Source organism: Durotheca rogersii, assembly GCF_024521655.1.
Source record: "Durotheca rogersii strain YMJ 92031201 chromosome Unknown GGS23scaffold_23, whole genome shotgun sequence".
Lineage (NCBI taxonomy): Eukaryota > Fungi > Ascomycota > Sordariomycetes > Xylariales > Xylariaceae > Durotheca > Durotheca rogersii.
In genome coordinates, this window is record NW_026251254.1 from 590,285 (window position 1) to 613,098 (window position 22,814).

Here is a 22,814-nt window from a genome sequence, read left to right on the forward strand (position 1 = left end):
CAATCACATGCCATCATAGCCCGGCCGGTGGATCCTATACGGTGGGTTCGCCGTTCCAGTACCCGAGTGTCAGCGCCCGAGTACCAGTACTTACCTTTACCTTATGAATCCGTTCGTTCCATGGTAACCTAGGTACCATAGCGGGAGGGGGGTCTATCGACAGTATATCTACAATATTTACATGGTATAAATATAACCTTTATATAATATAATATTAATAAGCGCTTTCTATAAATATAAAATACTTATAATAAAAATTATTATATAAGTTTTATTATAATTTAATATAAGTATTTTAATAATATTATTATAATAAGAGAAATATTTATTACATTTCTAATAGTATATTAATTTTTATATACATTTTAGCTAAATATTATATAAAATAATTATTCTATTTTTAAAAAGCGTTATTAGATTATTATAGTATTTATATTATACTCATATTATATATTGAGTATATTTTTTAGTATAGTTATTAAAATACTTTTAGCTATAGTAATTCTTTCTAAAGATAGTTATAGTTTCTAACACAGTGCCAACTGACCCCCATCCCCCTGTATAATAGTATTAGTGCACCCAACAACCTGCCCTCTTAGACTTACACGTACATATTACGTAGTGGTAGGGATGTAGACCCCTACCTATAGCCTATAAGGCTATCATACACCTTGACTTCGACGCCCCGACATCTCGTAAAAAGTCTCACCCCATGTTGGCGTTAGGCGGATACAGATAGGGGGAATATAGAGGCATATATACCTACCTACACATTGACACACTGACACCCACTTTGTTTCCAGGAACGCAATCTTGTAGAGATTCCGGCAGTACTCGACGAGTACTCGATACCTGCGATCCGAAAAGAACGGAAGCAAAGGAAACGCAGACTACATACATATGAATTTTTGTTTGCGAGGTGGAAAAAGTTGCTCGTCGAACCCCTGGCTGGGTTGCTCCAGCCCGTGTATTCGATTCTCCTCGCGGCCAGATAGAAAATACAGACTGCAATGGTGGCGCCTGTTCATCTTACACGTACAGAGACGGATGGGGAAGAGGGGGCCTCGCCCGATCCCGTAGTCATCAATCACTTCCTCTCCGCCCTCCCTCATTCATTCGGCCTGTTGTTTGGCTGGCCTCAACTACTCTAGTACCACCCGACGACATGGGCTCTGGTCGAGACATCAACTAACCCATCTCCGTTGGTCTGTCTTGCCACGGCAGTGAGAGCCGCCCGTCGTACTGCCTACCTTGGATGGCTGCAATAACCCTCACGATTGCTTCGTCACGCCCGACCCTTCTCCTCGAAGCCTTCAACAACTGATACTTAACCAGGTCTCGACCTCGGCGCGAACACAATCACCGACACCTCTTGCTTCGCCCTCCGCGTGGCCTTGCTTGCTCTCCGCATGCGTGCGTACTTATTAACCGTATGCCAATGCCCTTTCCGCCTCTTCTTCGTCGAGGTCGATCACGTCGGCCGCTGTCCCTCCTCTCAGAGACGTCAGCTGTTTCTTGACCATAGCAAAGTCCGCTATCGTTGCCGCCTTCTTCGTCTGGACCGCCGACTCGGCGCTGTACAGCTTGTTGTAGAACACGATCACTCGCGGGTGAGCCATGACCTTTCTCTTGTCAAAGCGCAGCACCTGCAGCCCTTCCTTGCTCACGGCGCGGCTGAGGGCGACGTAGGCCTGTCCCTTTTCGAACACCTTGCCGAGGTCGACCTTGACGCGCTCCAGCGTCTGGCCCTGGGCCTTGTGGATCGAGAGCGCCCACGCCAGAATCAGGGGCAGCTGCTTCCGCCGGGCTTGGACCTGGCCGTTGGGGAGTTCCACCTTCCAGTCTTCCGGCACGCAGAGGAGTATCCGGTGGGTCCCGTCCGTCGTCGTGAAGCGGATGACTGGGAATTGCTGGGCCGCCATTCCGTTCTTCAAATCGCCCCGATTCCCCACGTCTCTCACGTCTTTCTCGCTACTGAATTGCCTGATTTTATCCGTCAAGCGGGCTGCGTCGGCTGCGTCGACCGCTTCTTTGTCCGCAGACCAGATATCAAACGTAGATTCGCTCATGAACGCGATGACCTTTCCGAGAGAGCCGTTCACGAGAGTCTCGTCTAAATTCTTGATCAGCATCACTTGGGCACCCTTCCGCAGATCTATCGCTTTGGGGGCCATCATGTTCGACAGCAACCTGTCCCGGACTGCAGGCTCGCCGGAATCTACGGCCCCGTAGCGAAAGGTCGGGCCGGGCAGATTGCGCAGTCGCGCCTCATTGGATTTGTCGACCTCATTGCGCGTCGGGAATCTAGATAACCGGTCAGCGCATCGGCCATCTCGGATCGGCCCATTCCTGGAGAATGAAAAGGAAGGGAGCGTATTTACAATTCGGTCACCTCCAGGCCGTCATTGAACGTGAGCGGACGCGCTAGCTCCTCGAATGTCTGGATCGTACCATCGCTAATTTTTCCGAGACGCATCTCGTTCAGCATCAGGGCGAAATCTAGCCCGGTGTTAGCTAAGAGAGTGGAGGCGACAAGATGACGGAAGAAGATAGAGCCTACGAGGATCCCTTTGACGGAACACCTGAGTTAGCCCGATGGTGTGGTCGATCGAGGTGCTCCAGGTACCGGCATCGAAGGCGAACTTAGCCTCCTTCCCATTTCCCTCGGGAACCGGGGGGAGCTGGAAAAAGTCGCCCGTGATAACTAGCTGGATCCCGCCCCACGGACGACCATTGTTTCGGATGGTGCGCGCTATCTGCGCAAGCTTATCGAAGAGCTCGCCGTCGACCATGGAGACTTCGTCGATGATAAGCGTATTCGTCCGCAGCCACCTGTTCTTTGCCTTAGCGTTCTGACGAATTTTTTTGACTAGAGTCGTAACGTCTTCTTTTCCGAGGCCAATACCCGCAAAACTGTGAAGCGTCATGCCTCCGATGTTGCAAGCCGCAAGGCCGGTGGAGGCGGTAACGCTGAGGCGTTCGGGATCGCGCATCCATTTCTTCTTTAGCTCGGAGATAATTGCTCGCACCAGTACGGATTTGCCGGTTCCGGCTGGACCGGTGAAAAACACGCTTTGCTTCTGCTCAATGACCAGGTTCATCACGTGCTGCTGCTCGGTACTTAAAGAGATGGCAGAGGCCTTGGTCTTCCGCTTTCCATATTTTTCTGCCATGATACGAATCTTGTCCATGGATTCATCACCCTCGAACTCGTTTTCATGTTGCTGGCTCCTGACCTGTTTCCGACGCTTGTCGATAGAACTCTGGGTCGCATCCCACACCGAAGCGTCGCCATTCTCCCTAGCCGCCGAGGCAGCAGCCGCTCCCTCCTTGCGAGGCGCCGGGGCCTCTTTGCTCCCAGCGTCATCACGGATGGGTTCCGTGGAGTAATTCCGTGCCCAACTCGCGGGCAAGTTCCTCTTCTTCGCAACAGGAGGGACAGACTGTCCAGGTCCATCCGGCGACAGACGTTTCTGAGCTGTCTTCTGCGGGTTCGCAGGGGGGTGGTAGTGTTCAACCGGTGACGAAGTCCAAGGCAATTGGCTGTTAGGCGGCTGGGAGGCAGGATCTGGAGCTGGACGAGGATTTGGCGCCCCTGACGGAGGCGGGAGCGGAGTCGGGCATTTGTAGTCTAAATCCAGAGCGTCGTCGTCGCTGAAATCGTCCTCTGCGAATATGGGCATGGCCGGTTGCCCTTGCGACGGTAGGGCATGAATCGGCTCGGGTCTGTCTTGGAACGCCGACGCACTGCTGCATAGGGAGGCGAAGCTGCTGGACCGGTTCGAGAGGGCGGGAGTAGAAGAGGTAGACGAGACTGGTTTGTAATGACGAGGTTGGGGCGGCGGCTGCAGCGGCTGCTGCTGAATGTTGTTGGACCTAGACTTCAGCGGGTCGTTACCTGCTGCCTTCGAAGACCCCAAACCAGCACCGGACGACAGGTTAGCGCGGCCTTTGTGAGAGGACGCCCACTGGGCAATGTTGCCGTCCTGGGCCGAAGGGCTGCTCGAAGGAAACAATTGCTTCGCGAGGTCGTTCTTGGCGGCAGCCGGCGGCGCGGTCGCCTTGCTTCTACCTATAGCCCTGCCGAACATGGCGCCACGAGGGTATGTCGAGAGGCACGCGAATGCATAAGATCGCGGAGGTGCACAGGCCGGTCGTCTAGCGCGTAGGGGTTTCGAAGGCAGGAGGAGGAATCGGGAGAGGCCAACAGTCATACGGAGGTCCTAGGAAGACGGGAGGGGGGGAGGGAGGGTTAAGAGGTGAATGTAAGTAGGTGGATTGGAGGTAGTTGTTGACGGCGGGCGAGAGGAACGCGGGCCTGTCAAGCGCACAGGACCAGGACGTGTCGTTGCCGGTGGGTTGGCGGTTTGCCAGGACGGTTTGCCGGGGCCAGGAAGGGATTGATTTGTATCGCGACCTAGGTCGTTAATGCGGTAGGTACCCGCGGGTTCTGTATACATGCGGCTCCGTGTATAAAGATACGCGTTCCTGAGCTCGGAGGAGGCATGCAGGAAGTATCTCAGGTTAGGCCAGGGATTCGAGCCATGCGCACGCAAAGAGGCATCGATCTCGTCAGGTTCAGGTGTCGACGCTGATTCCTGGCTTGCCTGGTACGTAGGTATTACCTGCATCAAAATTTTCAATTTGCATGCTGGAGATGTTTAGCTAATCATGGAAATCCCACATTGTTGTGGTGGTTGATAGTGGACCCCGCCTGGAACATTGAACCTATCCATCTCTGGTTCGGTACCTAATTGTACCTGTTCTGTACCCTAGCCAGCTGTGGGTGCTTAGGTATTCCTACGTACCCGCGCATCTGCGTACCAAGATGTTGACGGTACCTTTCCCGTGATCTGTGCATAACGGACGGAACCAGTGCTGCGTATTATACGGTATGTGCAGTTACCCACGTCAACCCTCGATAGCACTCGCTCTCGCCCTTGGACTTCACCAACTCACGAGATAGCACAACATATTTCCCAGGGCTTATCCTGGATTGGGGTATTTCATGACTGGCCGATGGAAACTTACGCTCCTACCGGCCTAGATTTTTCGGAAGACAAAAGTTCAACCTCCAGACCTGCTCTCCTTGGCCATCCTTCTTTCTCACCACGGGAGAAACCCCCAATGTGATAGGCTAGCTTCCAATGCTGCAGCCCATCGGAACGAGACAACTCCCCATCTCCTAACGCCTTCGGCATCGAACACGATGAGCCAATGGCACAACAAAATACGCAGTGCTGCCGCCATAACCGAGGAGCGTCGCCTATACGCGACGGGAGGGCAGACGCTCGAGGATCTAGACGCCAAGTAAGTGACGATAGCCTGAGATCGGATGCGGTCTGTCCCCTGTTGCGACTGTGCTGACCCTTGAGTGTTACGAGAAAGGTACCCGAACCGGCCAAGGAACCACTCGCAGACCCTGCTCTTCTCCGAGCTGTTCAGGGACCTGTTCAACCCGCTAAGCGAGAACAAGAAGCAGCCCGTCGGCCCTAGGACAGCTCGCTCCAAACGCGGGCCCCACGGCCCGAGCAAGCTCTCGCCGCAGGAGTTCCGTCGCAATGTTGTCGACCGCTTCATATCGAGGTGGCGGACCGAGGTCGGCAACGACATCTACCCGGCCATGCGCCTCATCCTGCCCTCCTCCGACCGTGACCGGGGCATGTACGGGCTCAAGGAGAGCAACATAGGCAGGCTGCTCGTAAAGCTGATGAGGATCGACAAGAACTCGGAGGACGCCCAGAATATCCTGCGCTGGAAGACGCCGGTCCAGTCCGCCGCCGCCCGCGCCGCCGGCGACTTCGGGGGGAGGTGCTTCGACATTATATCCAAGCGGCCCATGCGCATAGAGCCGGGCGACATGCGCATCGCCGAGGTCAACGAGATGCTCGACAAGCTGGCCTCCGCGTCCGGCGAGAGCGAGCAGCTGCCAATATTCGAGGTCTTCTACCAGCGCATGAACGCTGAGGAGCTTAAGTGGCTCATCCGCATCATCCTGAAGGAGATGAAAGTCGGCGCCACCGAGAGGACCTTCATGGAGCGCTGGCACCCCGACGCCCTCGACCTGTTCAGCGTATCCTCGAGCCTCCGTCAGGTCTGCTGGGACCTGTACGACTCCTCCGTCCGCCTCGCCGACGGCCAGATCGACGTTAGGCTGATGCAGTGCTTCCAGCCTCAGCTCTGCCACTACCAGATGTCGACCTCGTTCGAGAAGATGGTCGACAGGCTGAACACGACAAACCGGATCGAGGGTGACGATGAGTTCTGGATCGAGGAAAAGCTTGACGGCGAACGGATCCAGTTGCACATGGAAGAGGGCGACGACGTCCCCGGCGGCAAGCGGTTCCGCTTCTGGTCGAGGAAGGCCAAGGATTACACCTACTTGTACGGCGAGGGCTTCGAGGACGAGAACTCGTCGCTGACCCGCCATCTCCGAGACGCATTCGCGCCCGGCGTGCGGAACATCATCCTCGACGGCGAGATGATCGTATGGGACCCGGAGATCGGCAAGGTGCTGAAGTTCGGGACCCTCAAGACGGCGGCCCTCGCTGAGCAGCGCAACCCGCACAACGACAGCGCGCCTCGGCCCGTGCTCCGCGTCTTCGACATCCTTTACCTCAACGACAAGCCCCTGGCGCAGTATACGCTGCGAGATCGGCGCAACGCGCTCGAGAAAGCCGTACCCGGCGTACCGTACCGGCTCGAGGTGCACAAGTACGTCGCGGCGACGTCTGCGGACGCGATCGAGCCGATGCTGCGCAAGATCATCTCGGACGCCTCCGAGGGGCTCGTCATCAAGAACCCGCGGTCGCCGTACAGCCCCAACGAGCGCTGCGACGACTGGATCAAGGTCAAGCCTGACTACATGGCCGGGTTCGGCGAGTCGGTCGACGTCGTCGTCATCGGCGGGTACTACGGGACGGGACGGCGGGGCGGCGCGCTCGCGTCCTTCCTGTGCGGGCTGCGCGCGTCTGAGAACGAGGTGCAGGCGGGCGTGAACCCGGAGCGCTGCTACAGCTTCGTCAAAGTGGGCGGCGGGTTCCGGGCCGAGGACCTGGCCGACATCCGGCACCACACGGAGGGGCGGTGGCGGCCGTGGGACGCGAAGCACCCGCCGAGCGAGTACGTGCAGCTCGCGGGCGGCGAGCGGCACCAAATCGAGCGGCCCGACGTGTGGATCCGGCCGAGCGAGTCGGTCGTAATATCGGTCAAGGCGGCGAGCGCCGGCGAGTCGGACCAGTTCGCCAAGGGCGTCACGCTGCGCTTCCCGCGCTTCAAGGGGCTGCGGCTCGACCGCTCCTGGGACTCAGCGCTCGACTACCCGGGCTTCCTGGATATGCAGGCGCGGGCGGAGCGCGACGGCGCCGAGCGCGCCATGAAGATGGAGTCGGGGCGGCAGCGCGGCGTCAAGCGCCGGCGGCGGGACGTGGTGATCGCGGGGCAGGACCCGGGGGCCGGCCCGGCGCCCGGCGTCGCGGCCCGCAGCGCTACGGGCGTCTTCGCCGGGCTCGAGTTCTGCGTGCTGACCGACTGCGCGGGGCCCCCGAAGCGCAGCAAGGCGCAGCTCGAGGCGCTCATCAAGCAGAACGGCGGCCGCGTGTGGCAGCGCCCGACCCCGGGCACGGGCATGGTGCTCGTCGGCGAGAAGAACGTGGTCGCGGTGGCGAGCCTGGTCAAGGCAGCCGCGGCCGCGGCCGCAAGTGACGGTGGCGACGGTGGCGACGGCGTCGACATCGTGCGGCCGAAGTGGATCCTCGACTGCCTCGGGCAGCAGCGCGACGGTGACGGCAGCGGCAGCAGCCGGGGCGCCGACGCCTTCCTCCTCCCCTTCGAGACGAGCCACCTCTTCCGCGCGACCGCGACGACGCGGCGACTCGCGGCGACGAGCACGGACGAGTTCGGCGACAGCTACGCGCGGATGGTGGACGTGCCGGAGCTGCGGCAGCTGCTCGCGACGATGGCGTCGACGCGGCTGCAGGGCTCGTCGTCGTCGAAGCCCGAGCGCGCCGCCGCCGCCGCCACCTTCCTGGAGCAGCTTACGGCGCGCGGCCACGACGTGAGCGCGCAGCTGCACGGCCACGTGTTCCGGGGCACGCGGGTGTACTTCGCGGGGCCCGCGCGCTCTCCTGCGCCCGACGGCGCGCCGCCGCCGCCGCCGCCGCCGCACCTCCGGCTCCAGAACTGGGTCCGGTACGGCGGCGGCGAGATCGCCGAGGACCTGGACGACCGGCGCGTCACGCACATCGTGGTGCTGGCCGACGACGGAGCCGACGACGGCGCGGGCGTGATGGCGCGCGCGGCCGAGGTGCGCGCCGTCATTAGCACGCGCACGCCCGTACCGAGGGTAGTGTCGCGCCAGTGGGTCGAGGACTGCTGGGAGAACCGGACGCTGGTGGACGAGGAGAGGTACGCGCCGCCGTGACGGGCGGGAGGGACCAGTGAGTATAGAGGGGTTAGTCACGTTTTATACCTTCGCTTGATTAATACCTAACTACACTCTGGTTTTTGTGGCTCGCCCGGGCTTGATCTGCATTGTTCGTTACGGAATACACGACGCAGTCTCTGGGTTTTTCATTGTGATTCCCCCCATCCCGGGTCTATATGCGTCCCCAGGAGTATTCCTCAAGGACGGTATACACGAATGTTACACAAATTGTGACTTGCGGAGTCGGCATTTTTCGTGCTCCTAGATACAAGCGCCAATGCTCCCTAGTTAATTCGATTAGGTAGGTAAGGAGACAAGGCGCGCGACGTAACAGCTCTTTCGCTCTCTTATTCCCCTCACTTCCGCTATGCTCCTTATTTTCCAATGGTCAAAAATAGGCGATCGCCGATATCGCCGACGCCGGGTTTCACCATACCGGTGGGCGTAAGCTCGGCGTCGACGCCGGCGACCCAGATGTCGACAGCTTCGGGCCACTCGGCGGCGGCACGGCGCACGCCGTCAACTGCGGCGGCGACGGATAATACGAGGATCCTGCGGACCCCCCACTCCTTAAGCGTCTGGATGGCGGCGGCGCAGGTGCCGCCGGTGGCGATGACGGGGTCGACGATGATGGCTAAGCTGGAGGCGTGAGATCCGGCTTCGTCGGCTTCGCTGTTCGAGGAAGAGGAGACATGGTGTGGCAGGTTATTGTAGTACTCGACCGGCTCGAGCGTGCTGGGTTCGCGGTACAGGCCGAGATGGTGCACCGGTACGGGCTCCGGGAGGATTGTTTGTATTGCTGCTCTATGTGTCAGACAAGTGGTTCCTCTCCTCCTTTTTCGGATGCGGCGGACAAGGAGGGGGGGCCACGTGCCTTCTACCATGCCCAACCCCGACCTAAGAATGGGCACTATGGATATTGCTTGCGGTTTGACTGTGGTGGTGGTGTACCCGAACCCGATGGGCGTCTCGTTCTATATACGGCAACCGAATGCCATGTCAGCTACTGTACGTATTGTTGTCTCGGTCGATAGGCATACGGCACAACCAAGGGGGAGGGGGGGTTACGAGTGAATAATAATACAAGGCGTTCATACCAATGGTCCATAAGCGGGCGTCAAGGTGGAAGCTAAAGCTTCACACCCGAGAATCAGGGAGATTTCGTTGATCAGCGACTTGACCTCGCGCGATTCCGTCCCCTTCGACCTTAGACGGCTCAGCTTGGCTTTCAGGCAGGGATGCTTAGAGACGTGGACGTTGGAAGGTAACGACATCCTGCTAGTAGGAACAAGCTAGGCCCGGATGTTACGGCGGTGACAGGCTCTGGAAGCGAGAAGTACCTGGGTATGTCGGTATGTAGGCGTAGGCACACACACACAGCTAAGGGATCGTATAGCAGGGCGGCCTCAGAGGAAGGCAGCTAAGACAGGATATAATACAAATAGCAGTGGGTAACGTGAGTCGTGGACACGATGGGGGCAAGAGGCAGGCAGATTATATCAGTATTACAAACGTAGGTATGTGGAAAGGGGGCAGAGGACGAGAGAGAGGGCGAGAAGGAGAGAGGGAGACAGAGAGACAGGGAGAGAAGAGGTGAGGGAGGGATAGATACCTAGATAGATGGAAGAAGGATGCCAGCGACCAACTGCAAGGAGCCACGGGAGAGGGCCCGGAAGTGCCATGGGAAGCCCGCCCAGACACCGACGCATAGCGGTTAGGTGCGTGCGGAGAGGTACCCAAGGCACACGAGATAAGAGATAAGACTGGCTGTGAACCGGTGAGCTCTTGCTACATTCTACCTACCTACGGTACCTACCTCCTATAGGTACCCGGAGAGGCAGGCTACCTGTAGGTACCTACCTAGGTCCAGTAGAGGGCACGGCGGGGGCTGATAGGAGACTTAGGTAAGAGGTATCCAAATGTAGATATGCGGGACGCCGGACGCGGGGCATATCGGGGCGCACACTTACTTAACCCCCCTTATCAGGCGCCTGGTGCTTGAGCCCCGCCACGCCACGAGGAACGCGCTAGCACCGCACACAGGTACACGATAAGAGCGCGTTTCCGTTGGGTCAAGGTACCTAACACCGCCCACCTAGAAGGTACCGCCTAAGATAAGATGAGGTACGGTACGGTACGGTACGGTACGGTACGGTACATATACCTGCATTCCCAGATTCCGTAACGGAGGTGTCTTGTTGTGCCTCCATAAAAACCTAGGTACCTCAAGCAGATTCACCCAAGGTAGAAGTACCTCATAGGTATACGGGGGAATGGCGGAAAACACGTGCCAAGAGGAGAATTGAAATCAGCGACACTAACAAAAAAACAACAGCAGCCTCTCTCTAAGCACTCTGGCCGAGATGGATGCTCGGGGTCGTCTACGATGCTCATCTCCTTTTGGTTGATTAGGAAGAGAGCATGGCCGAAAGAATCCTGAATCACCTTTGATTTCGCATTTAATTCTGTTTTTCTACCTACTGTATAGGACTAGATGGATGGCAGCCAATCGCAGATCCCCTCCCGTGGTGGCGCATCACCAGCCGGCGCCGGGCGAAACGACGCGCCTGGCCATGCCGTCTACTGGTGCCGTATCACAGCACCGCCCCTCCCGCTCGAGAAGCGACCACGAGCGCGAGCACGACGCCTCGCCGCGGCCATCCTCGGTAGAGTACGATGCGCCCAGGTCGTACGAGAATCTTCATGATCTGGATGTAGGCGGCGAAATATCCCGTCCGGACCGGTCTGGGTCGAGTAACCCCGAGGGATCGCAGCTGCGCCAGCGAACGACCCAACGGCCCCGCAGCCAGCGCGCTGACTACGACATTCCGGACTCCTACGTCAATGTGCCCGAACTAGAGAACATCGCGCCCATTCCGAGCCGGGACGAGCGCGACCTGCGTCCCTCGCCCTCGCTAGAGGAGGGCAGGGCCCTTGAACGCGCGTACTCGGTTCGCCGGGAGGCGCAGCCGAGGGGGTCGACTTCCCGGCACGCGCAAGCCGAGCCCGAGGAGGACGACGAAGGAGAGACCGGCGCCCATAAAGTGTCGAGGCTAGCCACCGAGATCTATACCGTCTCCTACCTGATCCTCTTCGCTATCTTCGGCACGCTGGCCCGTCTCGGGCTCCAGGCCCTCACGTATTACGCTGGCGCCCCCGTTTCCTTCAGCTCCGTGTGGCCCAATTTCGCCGGAAGCCTCGTCCTCGGCTTCCTCGCCGAGGACCGTATGCTCTTTCGCTTCGAGTGGGGTGACCCGGCCTACGAGAAGCAGCTCCTCAAGGTGCAGGGGAATGGGGCCGGGGCCGGGGCCGGGGCTGAGAACGCCGACGAGGAGGCTGTTGTTGACCTTGCCGCCGCGAAAAAGGCCCATATGGCCACGAAGAAGACCATCCCGCTCTATATAGGGCTCGCCACTGGGTTCTGCGGCTCCTTCACCTCCTTTTCCTCCTTCATGCGCGACCTCTTCCTCGCCCTATCCAACGACCTAGTTGCGCCCGACACGGGCCCGGTTACCACGCCCCGGAACGGCGGCTACTCGTTCATGGCCGCGCTCGCCGTTCTTATCACCACGGTCTCCTTGTCGCTCGCCGGCCTTACTGTCGGTGCCCAGCTCGCGCTGGCTCTCGAGCCGGTCACACCCTCGCTCCCTTTTGCCCTCACCCGCCGCTTTCTTGACCCCCTTGCCGTTCTCCTCGGCTGGGGGAGCTGGGTCGGCGCCGCGTTGCTGTCAGCCCTACCGCCGGACCGGTTCTCTACTGCCGGCCTCGAGGAAGAAATCTGGCGCGGCCGGGCGACGCTGGCGCTCGCTTTCGCGCCGCTCGGCTGCCTGGCGCGCTTCTACGCGTCGCTGCATCTCAACGGGAGGCTCGCGCCGTCCTTCCCGCTCGGCACCTTTGCCGTTAACGTAGCGGGCACGGCGGTGCTCGGGGCGGCCTGGGATCTCGCGCACCTGCCGACCGGCGGCGTCATCGGCTGCCAGGTGCTGCAGGGCGTCCAGGACGGGTTCTGCGGTTGCCTGACCACAGTGTCGACGTGGGTCGCTGAGCTGACTGCCCTGCGGCGCAAGCACGCCTACGTGTACGGCGCGGCGAGTATCGCAGCAGGGCTCGCCTGCCTGGTGGCTATCATGGGCGGCCTGAGATGGAGTAGGGGCTTCAGCGAGTTGGCCTGCCTGCACTGAGGGCGGCGTTTGGTGCGATCTATATATATATATATATGTGTGTGTGGCAAGTTGGCACGAATTCTGGGGTATACGTGGGACCCGATCACCCCAGCCAAACTCGTAATAACAACTCAATCTAACGGTTCAAAGGGCTCAAAGCTGTGCTGAACTTGAGCTCAATACCTTGTGTATCACTACGATGGGTAGCATAGTTACGTCGACTGCCCCAGCTCATTTAGCACAATAGTAACTACAATAGAAGGGAAGTCAGTCGTTCAGCTGTTGACGTCGGAGCCAAGGTCTCCAGGGCAATAGGCCTCGCACGACTGCTTGATCTACAAACCGAATGAGCATAAGGAATTCGTGATAGAGTCCGATTGGGACCGCAGACGACTTCAATTCGTGGGAACTTATAACTTCCAATTATTGAAATGAATAACATGGTATCTCCAAGGTGCTGATATGAGCCAACGCATACAAAGGCATGCAAATAAGGTGAGTATATGCCCCCTTTCCTTACTCCCTCGTCCGTACGATGTGGTATCTATGCATGTATGTACGTAACGGCAACCCCTAATTTGCCCCCTCCCCTTCTCCCTCCCACTCTGCTACAAACGCCAACATCTCACGAACCCTCTTTCTCCCAGCGGCCGCGGGCAGGCCATAGGGTCTCGAAGACCTGGGCCATGACGTCGCGGACGCGACCGACCTGCTCGGCGCTCTCGGTCATGACGTCGTCGTTGAGGCACCACTGGCCGAAGACACGGCCGCGGCGCACCGCGCGCTCGAGCAGCTCGGCCTCAGCCTGCTCGGCGTCGCGCACCATGACGAACTTCATCGCGTCCGTGTCAACCACCGTATGCTGGTACTTCTTGAGCGCGCGCACGACGACGTCGCGGTCGCGGCGCTTCGCTGCCGTCGCCGCCGCCCGCGGCGGCAGCAGCGCCTCCAGCCCGCGCGCACCCCCGCCCCCCTCCAGCACCAGCTTCAGCAGACAGTCGCCGCACTGCGGGTGCTCGCGCGCCAGCCGTGCGAACACCGTCGCCGCCGCGAAGTCCGGGTTCGCCGCGCCCCCCGCGTCCGACAACCCCGACCCGAACCCGTCCCCCAGGCACTTATCCACCGCGAACGCGTCCCCGCCGCACTTGGCGTTACGCAGAGTCTCCGGCCCGTCGAGCGACGTCCACAGCACGTTGACGTTCGCCTGCGGCGGCTGCAGGCCCGCGCGCCGCAGCTCCTCCGCCAACTTGTAGTACATGCGGTCGCGTCCGGAGCTGCCCTGCGCGGTGGCTGGGCCGGAGGGGTCGGTGCTGGGGCTGGGGCTGCCGCCGTCGAGCTCGCGCCGGCCGGCCTCGACCGCCGCGAGGATGGCCTGGCGCTCGGCCCAGTCGAGGTAGCCGTCGCCGTCGCCGTCGGAGCGCGAGAGGATAAAGGACCAGAGCAGGACCTCGCGGAAGCGCTCGATGGCGTAGTGGACGCCGGCGAACCAGGGGTACAGCTGGAAGCGGGACTCGCCGCGGAAGCGCTCGCAGGCGCCGCGGGCGGACGGCAGCGGGAAGGAGTCCATGACCTCGCGCATGACGCTGCGCGAGACGGAGTGGCCGAAGTGGGCCTGGACGTGGCGGTTGCGCTCGCCGAAGCGGTGGTTGAGCAGGTAGGAGGTGTAGTAGACGAAGGGCTTCTCGCCGAAGGAGGGGGCCTGGTCGGGGCCGGCGAGGCGGCGGACGTTGTAGCGGTCAGGCTTGAAGGCGACGGCGGGGCCGAAGAGCGGCGAGTAGAAGTCGGAGGCGGCGTGGGGCGCGCCGAGGAACATGTCGTCGGAGAGGGCGACGAGCTGGTCCGTCGACGACGGCGTGCGGAAGATCTGCGACTCGATCGAGAGCGAGTTGAAGGTGGGGAGGCACTCGCGCTCGCGCTTGCCGAAGAAGGATTCGTGGCTGAGCACCTCGACGTGCTCGCGGGCGGCGTCGTCGTCCTTGAGCCACGCGGGCCGCTGCGGCCGCATGTTCTTGCCGTCGCGCTGGTACGACGCCCCGCCGACCGAGTTGACAAGGAGCTGGATCTTGTTGACGAAGCCCTTGGCGTAGACGTCAAGGCTGCGGAGCGAGTACCGGAGCTCGTCCCAGTCGCGGTAGCGGTTGATGCTGTGCCGCGAGATCCACTTGCCGTCCTTGTCGTTGAGGGGCGAGTCGAGCTCGTAGCCGTGCCGGATCGCCTTGAACTCGTCCTCGGACCCGTTGACCCAGTTGTAGACGAAGTCGATCTTAGGCTCAGCCAGCGGGCCGTACTTCTCGACGTTGTAGTGCCCGGTCGAGAACCACTCGTCCTCCCACCCTTCCAGCTTGACGTCCTGGACCGCCTCCTCGAACGGTATCCTGATGACGTCGGGCAGGATATTCTCGAGAGCGCTCCCCTCCTTCGCCGCGAGCGACGCCTGCTCGGTGTCATCCGCAGCAGTGCTCTGGGACATCATGACGGCGCCACCGCCGACCCATTGCGACGGTGCGCCCTCCAACGCGGCATTCCGCATCAGCTGTAAGGTGGTGTAACTCTGGCCCCCTGACCGGACCGACTCCCACTTCCTATCGATCAACAGCCATGATACTGTCAGGAAGCCGAGCAGACATAGTATCCTCCGTATAGGCCGCGACGTCAACGTGCTTTGTTCTATGGGGGTGTTCGGGATCTTGATGAGGAGCCGCGGTACCCTCGGTGATAACATTGTCGCCCTGAAATATTCGGTGCGCGTCTGGCTCGGATGGGGGATTGTTAGATTTTCACCCTTCCACACCATTCTGATCGAGGCGATTTTGGCCCCCCTCTCCTAGCTAGGTCGTAGCTGCCGTGTCTTCGTTGGTCTGCTAATAGGTTGTGTCCGAAGTTCCGTTGTACGGCCACCGCTCTCTCTCTCCGCCGTCCCTCTCCAGTATCCCGAACGACTTCCGGGGAGTTAGCAGAGTTGCAACTCGTATATGCACGGAAAGCCAGTAAGCAAAGAGTGGGACAACGAAGCTGTCCTAACGTAACGATCGTGAACTGCGTGCCGTGTGGTCTCCCTCCCACCTATTTTACCCAGGTATTTGCAGAGGCGTCGCCTCAATAAAGCCAACGTTGACGTCGGAAGCACCACAATCATTCAGACTTAGAAGAGAGGGTATTACGACAGTCGTACGTGATGGTAGAAATACATACGTCCTCATACTTCTCGCATCCGCGGAAAATTCGGCAGAGGAAGGACAATATAGAACACACGCGCACACGGCATGCCCGCACACGATCACCTACCGTCCCGGGGAAGCCAACGCCCTGCCGCTCCTCAATTTCACCAAGAGGGTAAATCAGCTTACTCATAGGAGCGAGTCCGGGGGGGCCATGTATTTTGCAAGGTCCACCGGAGTGGAAAGTTGCATGACGAAGATCTCAACTTCTAGGTCGAAAAGAGCTATGTCCATCCAAGATTTCAGGTCTGCCAAGCCGTTCCTAACGTTGAGAGGCCGCAACGTCTCGCTCCCTCTCCTTCTCACTTAGTCATAGGGTGACGATAAGGGGAGTTGCGTACGTATGCAGATGGGCGTAAATAATAACATTTGCACATGGATATGTCCTGTCCCGGTATACAAGATCAAAAAGGAGATTAGGTTATGTAGCTAGACTTCTCTGTACCAAGAAAGCGGTGTCGTGGACGTGCCCCCGTCTCGAACGGACCCGGCGCAACGCAGTTTTCACCTCCACGAGTGGGCCGAGCCAGGCCAGGCCAGCGCTCGGGAGGGTCGAGAGTGGTCCCGGTGTACAGCCGGAAGTTGAGGTATAGTTGGCTATCGACCACGGCGTTACCCGCGAATACCAGCGCTTCTACGAATACATGGGAACGGTGCTGTGTGGCACGGGATCTCCTCCTGGGGTCAACCCGATATCGCTGGACCCTGGTGGTCTCACTCTACCTAACCCACCCTCCGTGTTTACAAGAAACATTGTTTGCCTCTGTCCTCTCTCTCTTCTTCTTCAGCTTCTCCTTCTGGGAATTGCACACGTGCCACTTCGGAGCTGAGGCTGGGCGGCGGCGGGACAAGACCTGTCGCCCGCAACCTCAGCCAGAAAGGGGTGGGTTCAACGTAGTAGTGGACTGACATCAACACGGCTAGCCGCATAGGTCTACGGTATCCTGTCTCGGGGAGCGGCTGGTCTTTTCGTTTCTAGAAGTGATCTGCTCCCCATCATGCCGGTCGACCACGCACAGGAAATGCAGCTGAGCGCCCGTCGAGGAAAACAGGCTCGAGCACCGTTCACCCTGCGGCACGCCGACACCACGTCGACTCCTTGGCGGCAATACTCTTCGCTCCCACGGACCCTGCGCGAGTCTTGGCGGCAGCGGGGGCTGGGCCCTTCAACAGCTTGGAATTGCCGATCCGGGCTGCCCGGCGCTGGTGATTGGAGTTTTCTGGCTGCCAAGCTGTTGAAATCTGTGACGATCGGCTTATCTCCCTACCAGTTTGGTGGCTCCCTCATTTTGACGATGTTTTCGACCCTACATATGCCTCCGTATGGGTACAGCAACAGAAAAGACTTCCTATAAGTCTGACGAAGGGGTTGCCTGTAAGCACGCCTCCTACCCCTATGTATGTATTTGATGTTCTGTCCCACCGTCGACAGGCTCTAGATCGACTATTGACCCCCATTTCACTTGCATCTTTAGGTCGTATTACATACCTACTCATACTCCTGGTCGTTTAGTCGTCTCGGTACCCCCTGGCAAGACATGCTGTAATAGTAGTAATCTCGCCCGCTCTATGCCATAGATCCTCTTTTATCAGGTATTCCCTTGTCATCGTAAAACCGCTATACCTCTACATATGAGCAATCAAAATTCGAAATTCTTCTGCCGCTACTTTAACAGGATCGTAAGATAGCCCCGGCTACATGCTCGGAGTCATTTCAGCGCCCCTGTATCAGCAAGGCTTTGAGATTTCCATACTCCAGGATCAGCGAGCATATCAGGATTTAAATAATTATTACGTCGGGGATCGCGTCGGGGGGAGGTGGTCGGTCGGTTGCCCGAAAGGCCCTCGGTAATAGATGCCGTTGCTTCTTACATACATCACCCTAAAGCCATCGCTCTACGAGGGACAGCGAAGTGGTCGGTTGTGTGTCGCCGCTTGAAACCAGAAGAGGGAGGTTTTGTTAAAAAAAAAATGTATGCGCAACAGAGCCGGCCGATGAGAGAGGGTGAAGAGGCCCTGCTCTCTCCGATATTGGAGGGGGCGGCTAGGACAAAGTGTTCCTGTACTTGGCGAAGCAGGTTTACCTTGGCTGCGCTTCGCGTAGTGCTATGGCGGTGTCTCGCATTTACGAGACCAAGCTTTCTGCGGAAGCAATCGCCGGCGTCGGGTTCGGAGAAGTACGGTGAGGCGTCGCGGAAGCCTCATTCGACGGAATATCTCGACGGCGTCCGCGGCGTCGCCTCCCTGATCGTGTTCATCCTCCACTGGTCTCACATCCCCTACCCGGCCGTCAACTCGGGGTGGGGGTACAAGGACAACACGTCCTTCTGGCTGCTGCCGTTCGTGCGGATCGTGTACTCGGGGGCCGCCATGGTGTCAATTTTCTTCGTCGTGTCGGGCTTCGTGCTCTCGCACCGCTTCATCCAGCGCATGCACCGCCAGGAATACACGGAGCTGTTCGCCAGCCTGACCTCGTTGACCTTCCGTCGCGCCATCCGCCTCTTCCTCCCGGCCTTCGCGTCGAGCACGCTGGCCTTCGTCTGCGCCTACCTCGGCATCGTCAACGTGCCGAGGAAGGTCAACGGCCGGCCCTTCGAGCACGGCGTCGCCTCGTACCTCGAGTACCTTGACCTCGAGTCCAACCCGTGGGACTGGTCCACCAACTTCTCTGGCTTCTACAATCCCCAGCTGTGGTCCATTGCCGTGGAGTTCCGGGGTTCGATGGTTGTCTTTCTCCTTGTCCTCGGGCTGGCTAAGACGCGGACCTCCGTGCGGCTGGCGGTCGAGACTCTGCTGATAACGCACTGCTTCACCCACAAACGCTGGGACGTCGCTCTCTTCATCGCCGGCATGGCCGTCGCCGAGCTGGAGGTGCTCCTACGAAAGCCGAAGAATCCGAACCCGAGGAGGATAATCAACGTCCTACTTGTCCTGGCCATGGTCCTCGGCCTTTTCCTCTGCGGCTATCCTCGAGACCACAACACCCAGACACCCGGCTACCAGTGGTCGAAATACGTCTGGCCCTTCAGCGCCTACCGCCGCCGATTCTGGTTATCCTTCGGGGCCATGTTGGTCGTTGGCCCCATGGCATTCCTGCCATCCGTCCAGTCTGTCTTCCTGACTCGGCCGGTTCGATATCTCGGGCGGATCAGCTTCGCTCTCTACCTCGTACACGGCCTCGGCAACAGAACAGTCGGCAAGCTGCTGCTCAACGGCTGCTGGAATTACATCGGGAAGGAAGGATTTTGGCCGTATACCACGAGCTTCATCGTCTCTACGACGCTGTATTTCCCAATTGTCCTCTGGGCCTCCGACATATTCTGGAGAGGAGTCGATATTCCCTCGACGAATTTCGCTCGGTGGTTCGAGAAGAAATGCGCTGCTGGAGAAGGTGGAAGATAGAGTCAGCCCTTATCGGAGTATACCCAACCACCGAATAATCGATTACTGTGGCCATCTAAGGAACGGGTGAATAGTTAATTGAATTATAGTTGTCTACGTGGCCTTTTGGAGCCGTTTTACGTGCCTTTTATATTCCGATTAGCCCTCGCTAGGATAAGGCTTATTCTGTAGCTATACGTAACCGATTACGTACTTACGCGCCTATACGCCTTCTTAGCCTAGGTAAGGCTATCGTTAGGCTCTTAAATAGCGTAAGGCCCTAATTCCGTAGTATTTTCCTCCCTTATCGCTTTATTTATATATCTATTTCGTTTAAAGCTATTACGGGTTCTTTAGATATAATAACTTAATAAACCTCTAATATTCCTTCGCTTCTAAGGGCTTCATAAGTCTATTAGCCGCGTTCTTAACTAATGGTACGTATTTTAACTTAACGTATCCTTCTTTTACCTCTTGCCTTACGTAGTAATAGTCCTTTCGGATATATCGCTTTTATTTATTTATCGCGGTTTCCTTTATTTACGTATTCGCCGTCGTACTATCGCATCGCAAGGTAATAAGGCCTACGGATATTACGCTTAATTCCGTAAGGAAATTACGTATTTACGCGGCATTTACTACCGCCGTCGATAAGGCTATATACTTAGCCTCTTCCGAGCTTCGCGCGACTACCGACTAAAGCTTCGATATTTATACGATCGGGATTCCTACTATAAAGAATACGTAATTATTCGTTAACTTAGCTATAGAAATATCTCTCGCGTAATTCGAATTTACGTAACCGTAGAGACTTATTTCGTTATACTTTCTATAAGGGTAATTCTCGTTTAATTACCGATACCGGATCCCTCGGCTTACTATTTCTTTAAGATATCGTATTATACGTTTAATTTCCGTTTAATACTCCTATAAGGGGTTATTTATAAAACGCGCTTAGGTCGAAGCTACGTAACTAATATTAGGCCTCGTAATATATACCGGAAAGTTCGCTTTTCCTACTAACGAAATATACTTTTAAACCTTTCGTAGGTTAGCTTTATCGTTAGCCTTTCTCGGTACGACCGCGTCCCGATTCTTCGGGTTATACAGTAACGGATATAGCTTCGTATCGCCGTAATTAAGCTTCTTTAAAGCCTTTTCCGTATATTACTATTAATCGAACCGGACGTCCCCCGTAGGAAACGATCGTTTTATCCGGACCCCGAGAAACTAATTAACGTTTCCTAAGTTAATTACCTTAACCTTCTCCTTAATTATATTCGCGAGCTTATAAAATCGTTCCTCTTTAAGTCCGAATAATAGAAAATCGTTTATATACGAAGCGATTACGTTTTCTATTCCGGGTTTTATATAAATAACGTCGTTTAAGGTTAATAAAACGTAGCCGTATTTCTTTAAGATATCTTTTATACGTTATTACTACGCGGCTCTAGCTTATTTTAGGCCATATAACGGATTAATTAGCTCGATAATTTTCGACTCGTTATAATTATAGGTTTATTTCTCTTTCTCATAAGCCTCGAAATACTTCTTTAATATAGGGAATTACTTTATAAAGATCCTTTCGTTTAACTTCCCGTTAAAGTAGGCGGTAATAAAGTCGATCTAAAGGATATATTATTAATAAATAGCGGCTAACGTTATTAGTATTTTTTACGATACTACCTTCGTCGTTATCGCCTTAGTTTCGTTATAATCGATGCCTTTTCTTTATATAAATCCTCGGGCGTAGATCCGTACCTTTAGTTTATCGAAATTTCCGTTAGATAGGAACTTTTTCTTCAAGACTTATTTAGCGTCGATAAAATAACTATTAACTACCTCGCTCGGCTATATAAATTTAAACGTACTACGTTCTAGGTTCTCTCGGATCTTCCTAAAGACGGCCTAGGTCTAAAGATTACGCTTTAATTCCTTTATTACTTCCTTAAAGAGCGGTTCGTTCTCGTTTATCTTAAATAAGCCCGCCGTTATTAATATTATTTACCCGTAGCTTTATTCTTACGGTACGGTAATAAGCGTATTAATATAACATAGCTCCTCTCGGGACGCGTTTTTAAACGCGATTTTAGGCGTATTTTATTTGCCTTTAAATACTTCCTTTAACTCGCTTTCTTACGAGCCGTTTAACGCTAAGGCGGAGCGTACTTTATTTAACTTAAGTAGTACCTTTAATATATAAATCTAGGGTAGTTTTTTCTTCGGGCGTCCTCTCCGGGGGCGTATCCTATCCTTATCTTCGTTTATAACGTCCTCGTCGACGATATTATTATCCTTATTACGAACGCTAGTCGCCGCGATCTTCTTCCGATACCGTAGCCGTTTCTAAACGTACTTAGGTAGGGACCTAACGACGTTCCTTAGGTCGGGGGCCCCTTCGGAGTCTCCTAGTTCTTCGTAAAAAATAACGTAAGGCGTTTTTAAGAAACGACCTCCTTTTATAAGTTAAATTAAATAGTTATACTTTCCTTCGTAACCTATAAAAACGGCGCGGGCTTTACGTAGTTTTATTTTCTCGGAAACGACCCGATAACTTTTATCGATATAAGCTACGTAACGGCTACCGACGATACGTAGATATGCGTTATTAGGTTTATAGTTCTTTTTTAGTTCTATGCCGTTTATAAATCTCTCGTATAACGTAAGCTCCTTTACGGATAAAACGTTAGTCCTATTAATCGTATACGTCGTTATTACGAAGACGTAATCCTAAAAGTAAGTAAGGATCTTTATCTAAACGTAAACTACTTTAGTATCGTCCTATAAGAAGCGTATGTTCCTTTCCGCTACGTCGTTTTAATATTAGTTATCTAACGTAAAGGTATTTAACGTAATACCTCTTTCGTTATAAAACTACTCGATAGCGCTTATACCGAACTTTCGGCTATCGTTAAAGCGTAATATTCTTATCCGTCGCCGGCTCTTATCCGGGGCGCTCGGTAATACCTCGAGTAACTAATAAACTCGGGTAAGGTAAGTTATTAATACTTATTAAGCCTTTTCCTTAGACTTATACTAAGTAAACTCTTTATTTCGGCTATCGTTATTTACGATTAATATAAAATAACGGTAGTTTTCGATCGATAGAAGCTATAACTTTCCGAGGTCGTACTAAGTAATCTCCTTAGGAATCTAGGTACGCTCTTAAGGGTCCTTCGAGGGTATCCTAGTAATCTTTATCCGATTATACGCGTAATAAGGTACCGTCTTTATAAGTACTAGGTCTAAGTCGATCCTTATCGATCTTTTAATGATCCATATAAGTTTTTCTATACTAAGGTAATAAAGGCGGCGATGCTATAGTATTAATTACTTTATAATATTATCGTTTAATTATATTAATATCGCTTATAGTATCTCGCTAAGCTTACCGAATTAATACCTTAGCGCGCTTTCCTAATACCGTTTAAAGAAAAGGAGTTTCGGCTTTTCTTTCTTATATTCCTATAATAGGAAACCTCGTTTTTTAGGGTTTAAGGTCGTTAGGACGGTCCCGTTAAGGTTTATAATATTATTCTTATTTAGCTAGCCTCCGCTACGATAAAATAATTCTTCCAAGAAGATCTTAACTAAGAAGAAGCTAATAAATAACGTATAATTTAACTA

The 22,814-nt window shown here is 55.4% G+C and overlaps 6 protein-coding genes across 6 annotated transcripts; 4 read left to right on the forward strand and 2 right to left on the reverse strand.

Annotated features, from left to right (window-relative positions):
* The first annotated feature begins 1,205 nt into the window (after positions 1 to 1,205).
* On the forward strand, positions 1,206 to 2,307 carry GGS23DRAFT_231818 (uncharacterized protein). The gene is made up of 3 exons (XM_051512062.1): positions 1,206 to 1,223; positions 1,336 to 1,610; positions 1,690 to 2,307. The coding sequence occupies exons 2-3, from the start codon at positions 1,410 to 1,412 to the stop codon at positions 2,230 to 2,232; spliced, it is 744 nt and encodes a 247-aa protein (XP_051369322.1). The 5' UTR covers positions 1,206 to 1,223; positions 1,336 to 1,409; the 3' UTR covers positions 2,233 to 2,307.
* A 2,516-nt stretch (positions 2,308 to 4,823) lies between these two features.
* Positions 4,824 to 8,611, forward strand: GGS23DRAFT_231889 (ATP-dependent DNA ligase). The gene is made up of 2 exons (XM_051512063.1): positions 4,824 to 5,310; positions 5,389 to 8,611. Exons 1-2 carry the CDS (start codon positions 5,210 to 5,212, stop codon positions 8,420 to 8,422), a joined length of 3,135 nt encoding a protein of 1,044 aa, XP_051369323.1. The 5' UTR covers positions 4,824 to 5,209; the 3' UTR covers positions 8,423 to 8,611.
* On the reverse strand, positions 8,051 to 10,330 carry GGS23DRAFT_580848 (uracil phosphoribosyltransferase). The gene is made up of 3 exons (XM_051517144.1): positions 9,523 to 10,330; positions 9,300 to 9,399; positions 8,051 to 9,224 (listed from the first exon to the last, which is right to left on the reverse strand). Exons 1-3 carry the CDS (start codon positions 9,697 to 9,699, stop codon positions 8,800 to 8,802), a joined length of 702 nt encoding a protein of 233 aa, XP_051369324.1. The 5' UTR covers positions 9,700 to 10,330; the 3' UTR covers positions 8,051 to 8,799.
* A 323-nt stretch (positions 10,331 to 10,653) lies between these two features.
* GGS23DRAFT_580851 (CrcB-like protein-domain-containing protein) lies at positions 10,654 to 12,652 on the forward strand. Its single transcript, XM_051517145.1, has one exon. It carries the CDS (start codon positions 10,924 to 10,926, stop codon positions 12,604 to 12,606), a length of 1,683 nt encoding a protein of 560 aa, XP_051369325.1. The 5' UTR covers positions 10,654 to 10,923; the 3' UTR covers positions 12,607 to 12,652.
* Positions 12,653 to 13,213: 561 nt separating this feature from the next.
* On the reverse strand, positions 13,214 to 15,058 carry GGS23DRAFT_606865 (uncharacterized protein; the record flags this gene model as incomplete). The annotated part of the gene is made up of 1 exon (XM_051519960.1): positions 13,214 to 15,058. The coding sequence occupies one exon, from the start codon at positions 15,056 to 15,058 to the stop codon at positions 13,214 to 13,216; it is 1,845 nt and encodes a 614-aa protein (XP_051369326.1).
* Positions 15,059 to 17,469: 2,411 nt separating this feature from the next.
* Positions 17,470 to 19,563, forward strand: GGS23DRAFT_231933 (acyltransferase family-domain-containing protein). The gene has a single exon (XM_051512064.1). It carries the CDS (start codon positions 17,778 to 17,780, stop codon positions 19,206 to 19,208), a length of 1,431 nt encoding a protein of 476 aa, XP_051369327.1. The 5' UTR covers positions 17,470 to 17,777; the 3' UTR covers positions 19,209 to 19,563.
* The last annotated feature ends 3,251 nt before the right edge of the window (positions 19,564 to 22,814 follow it).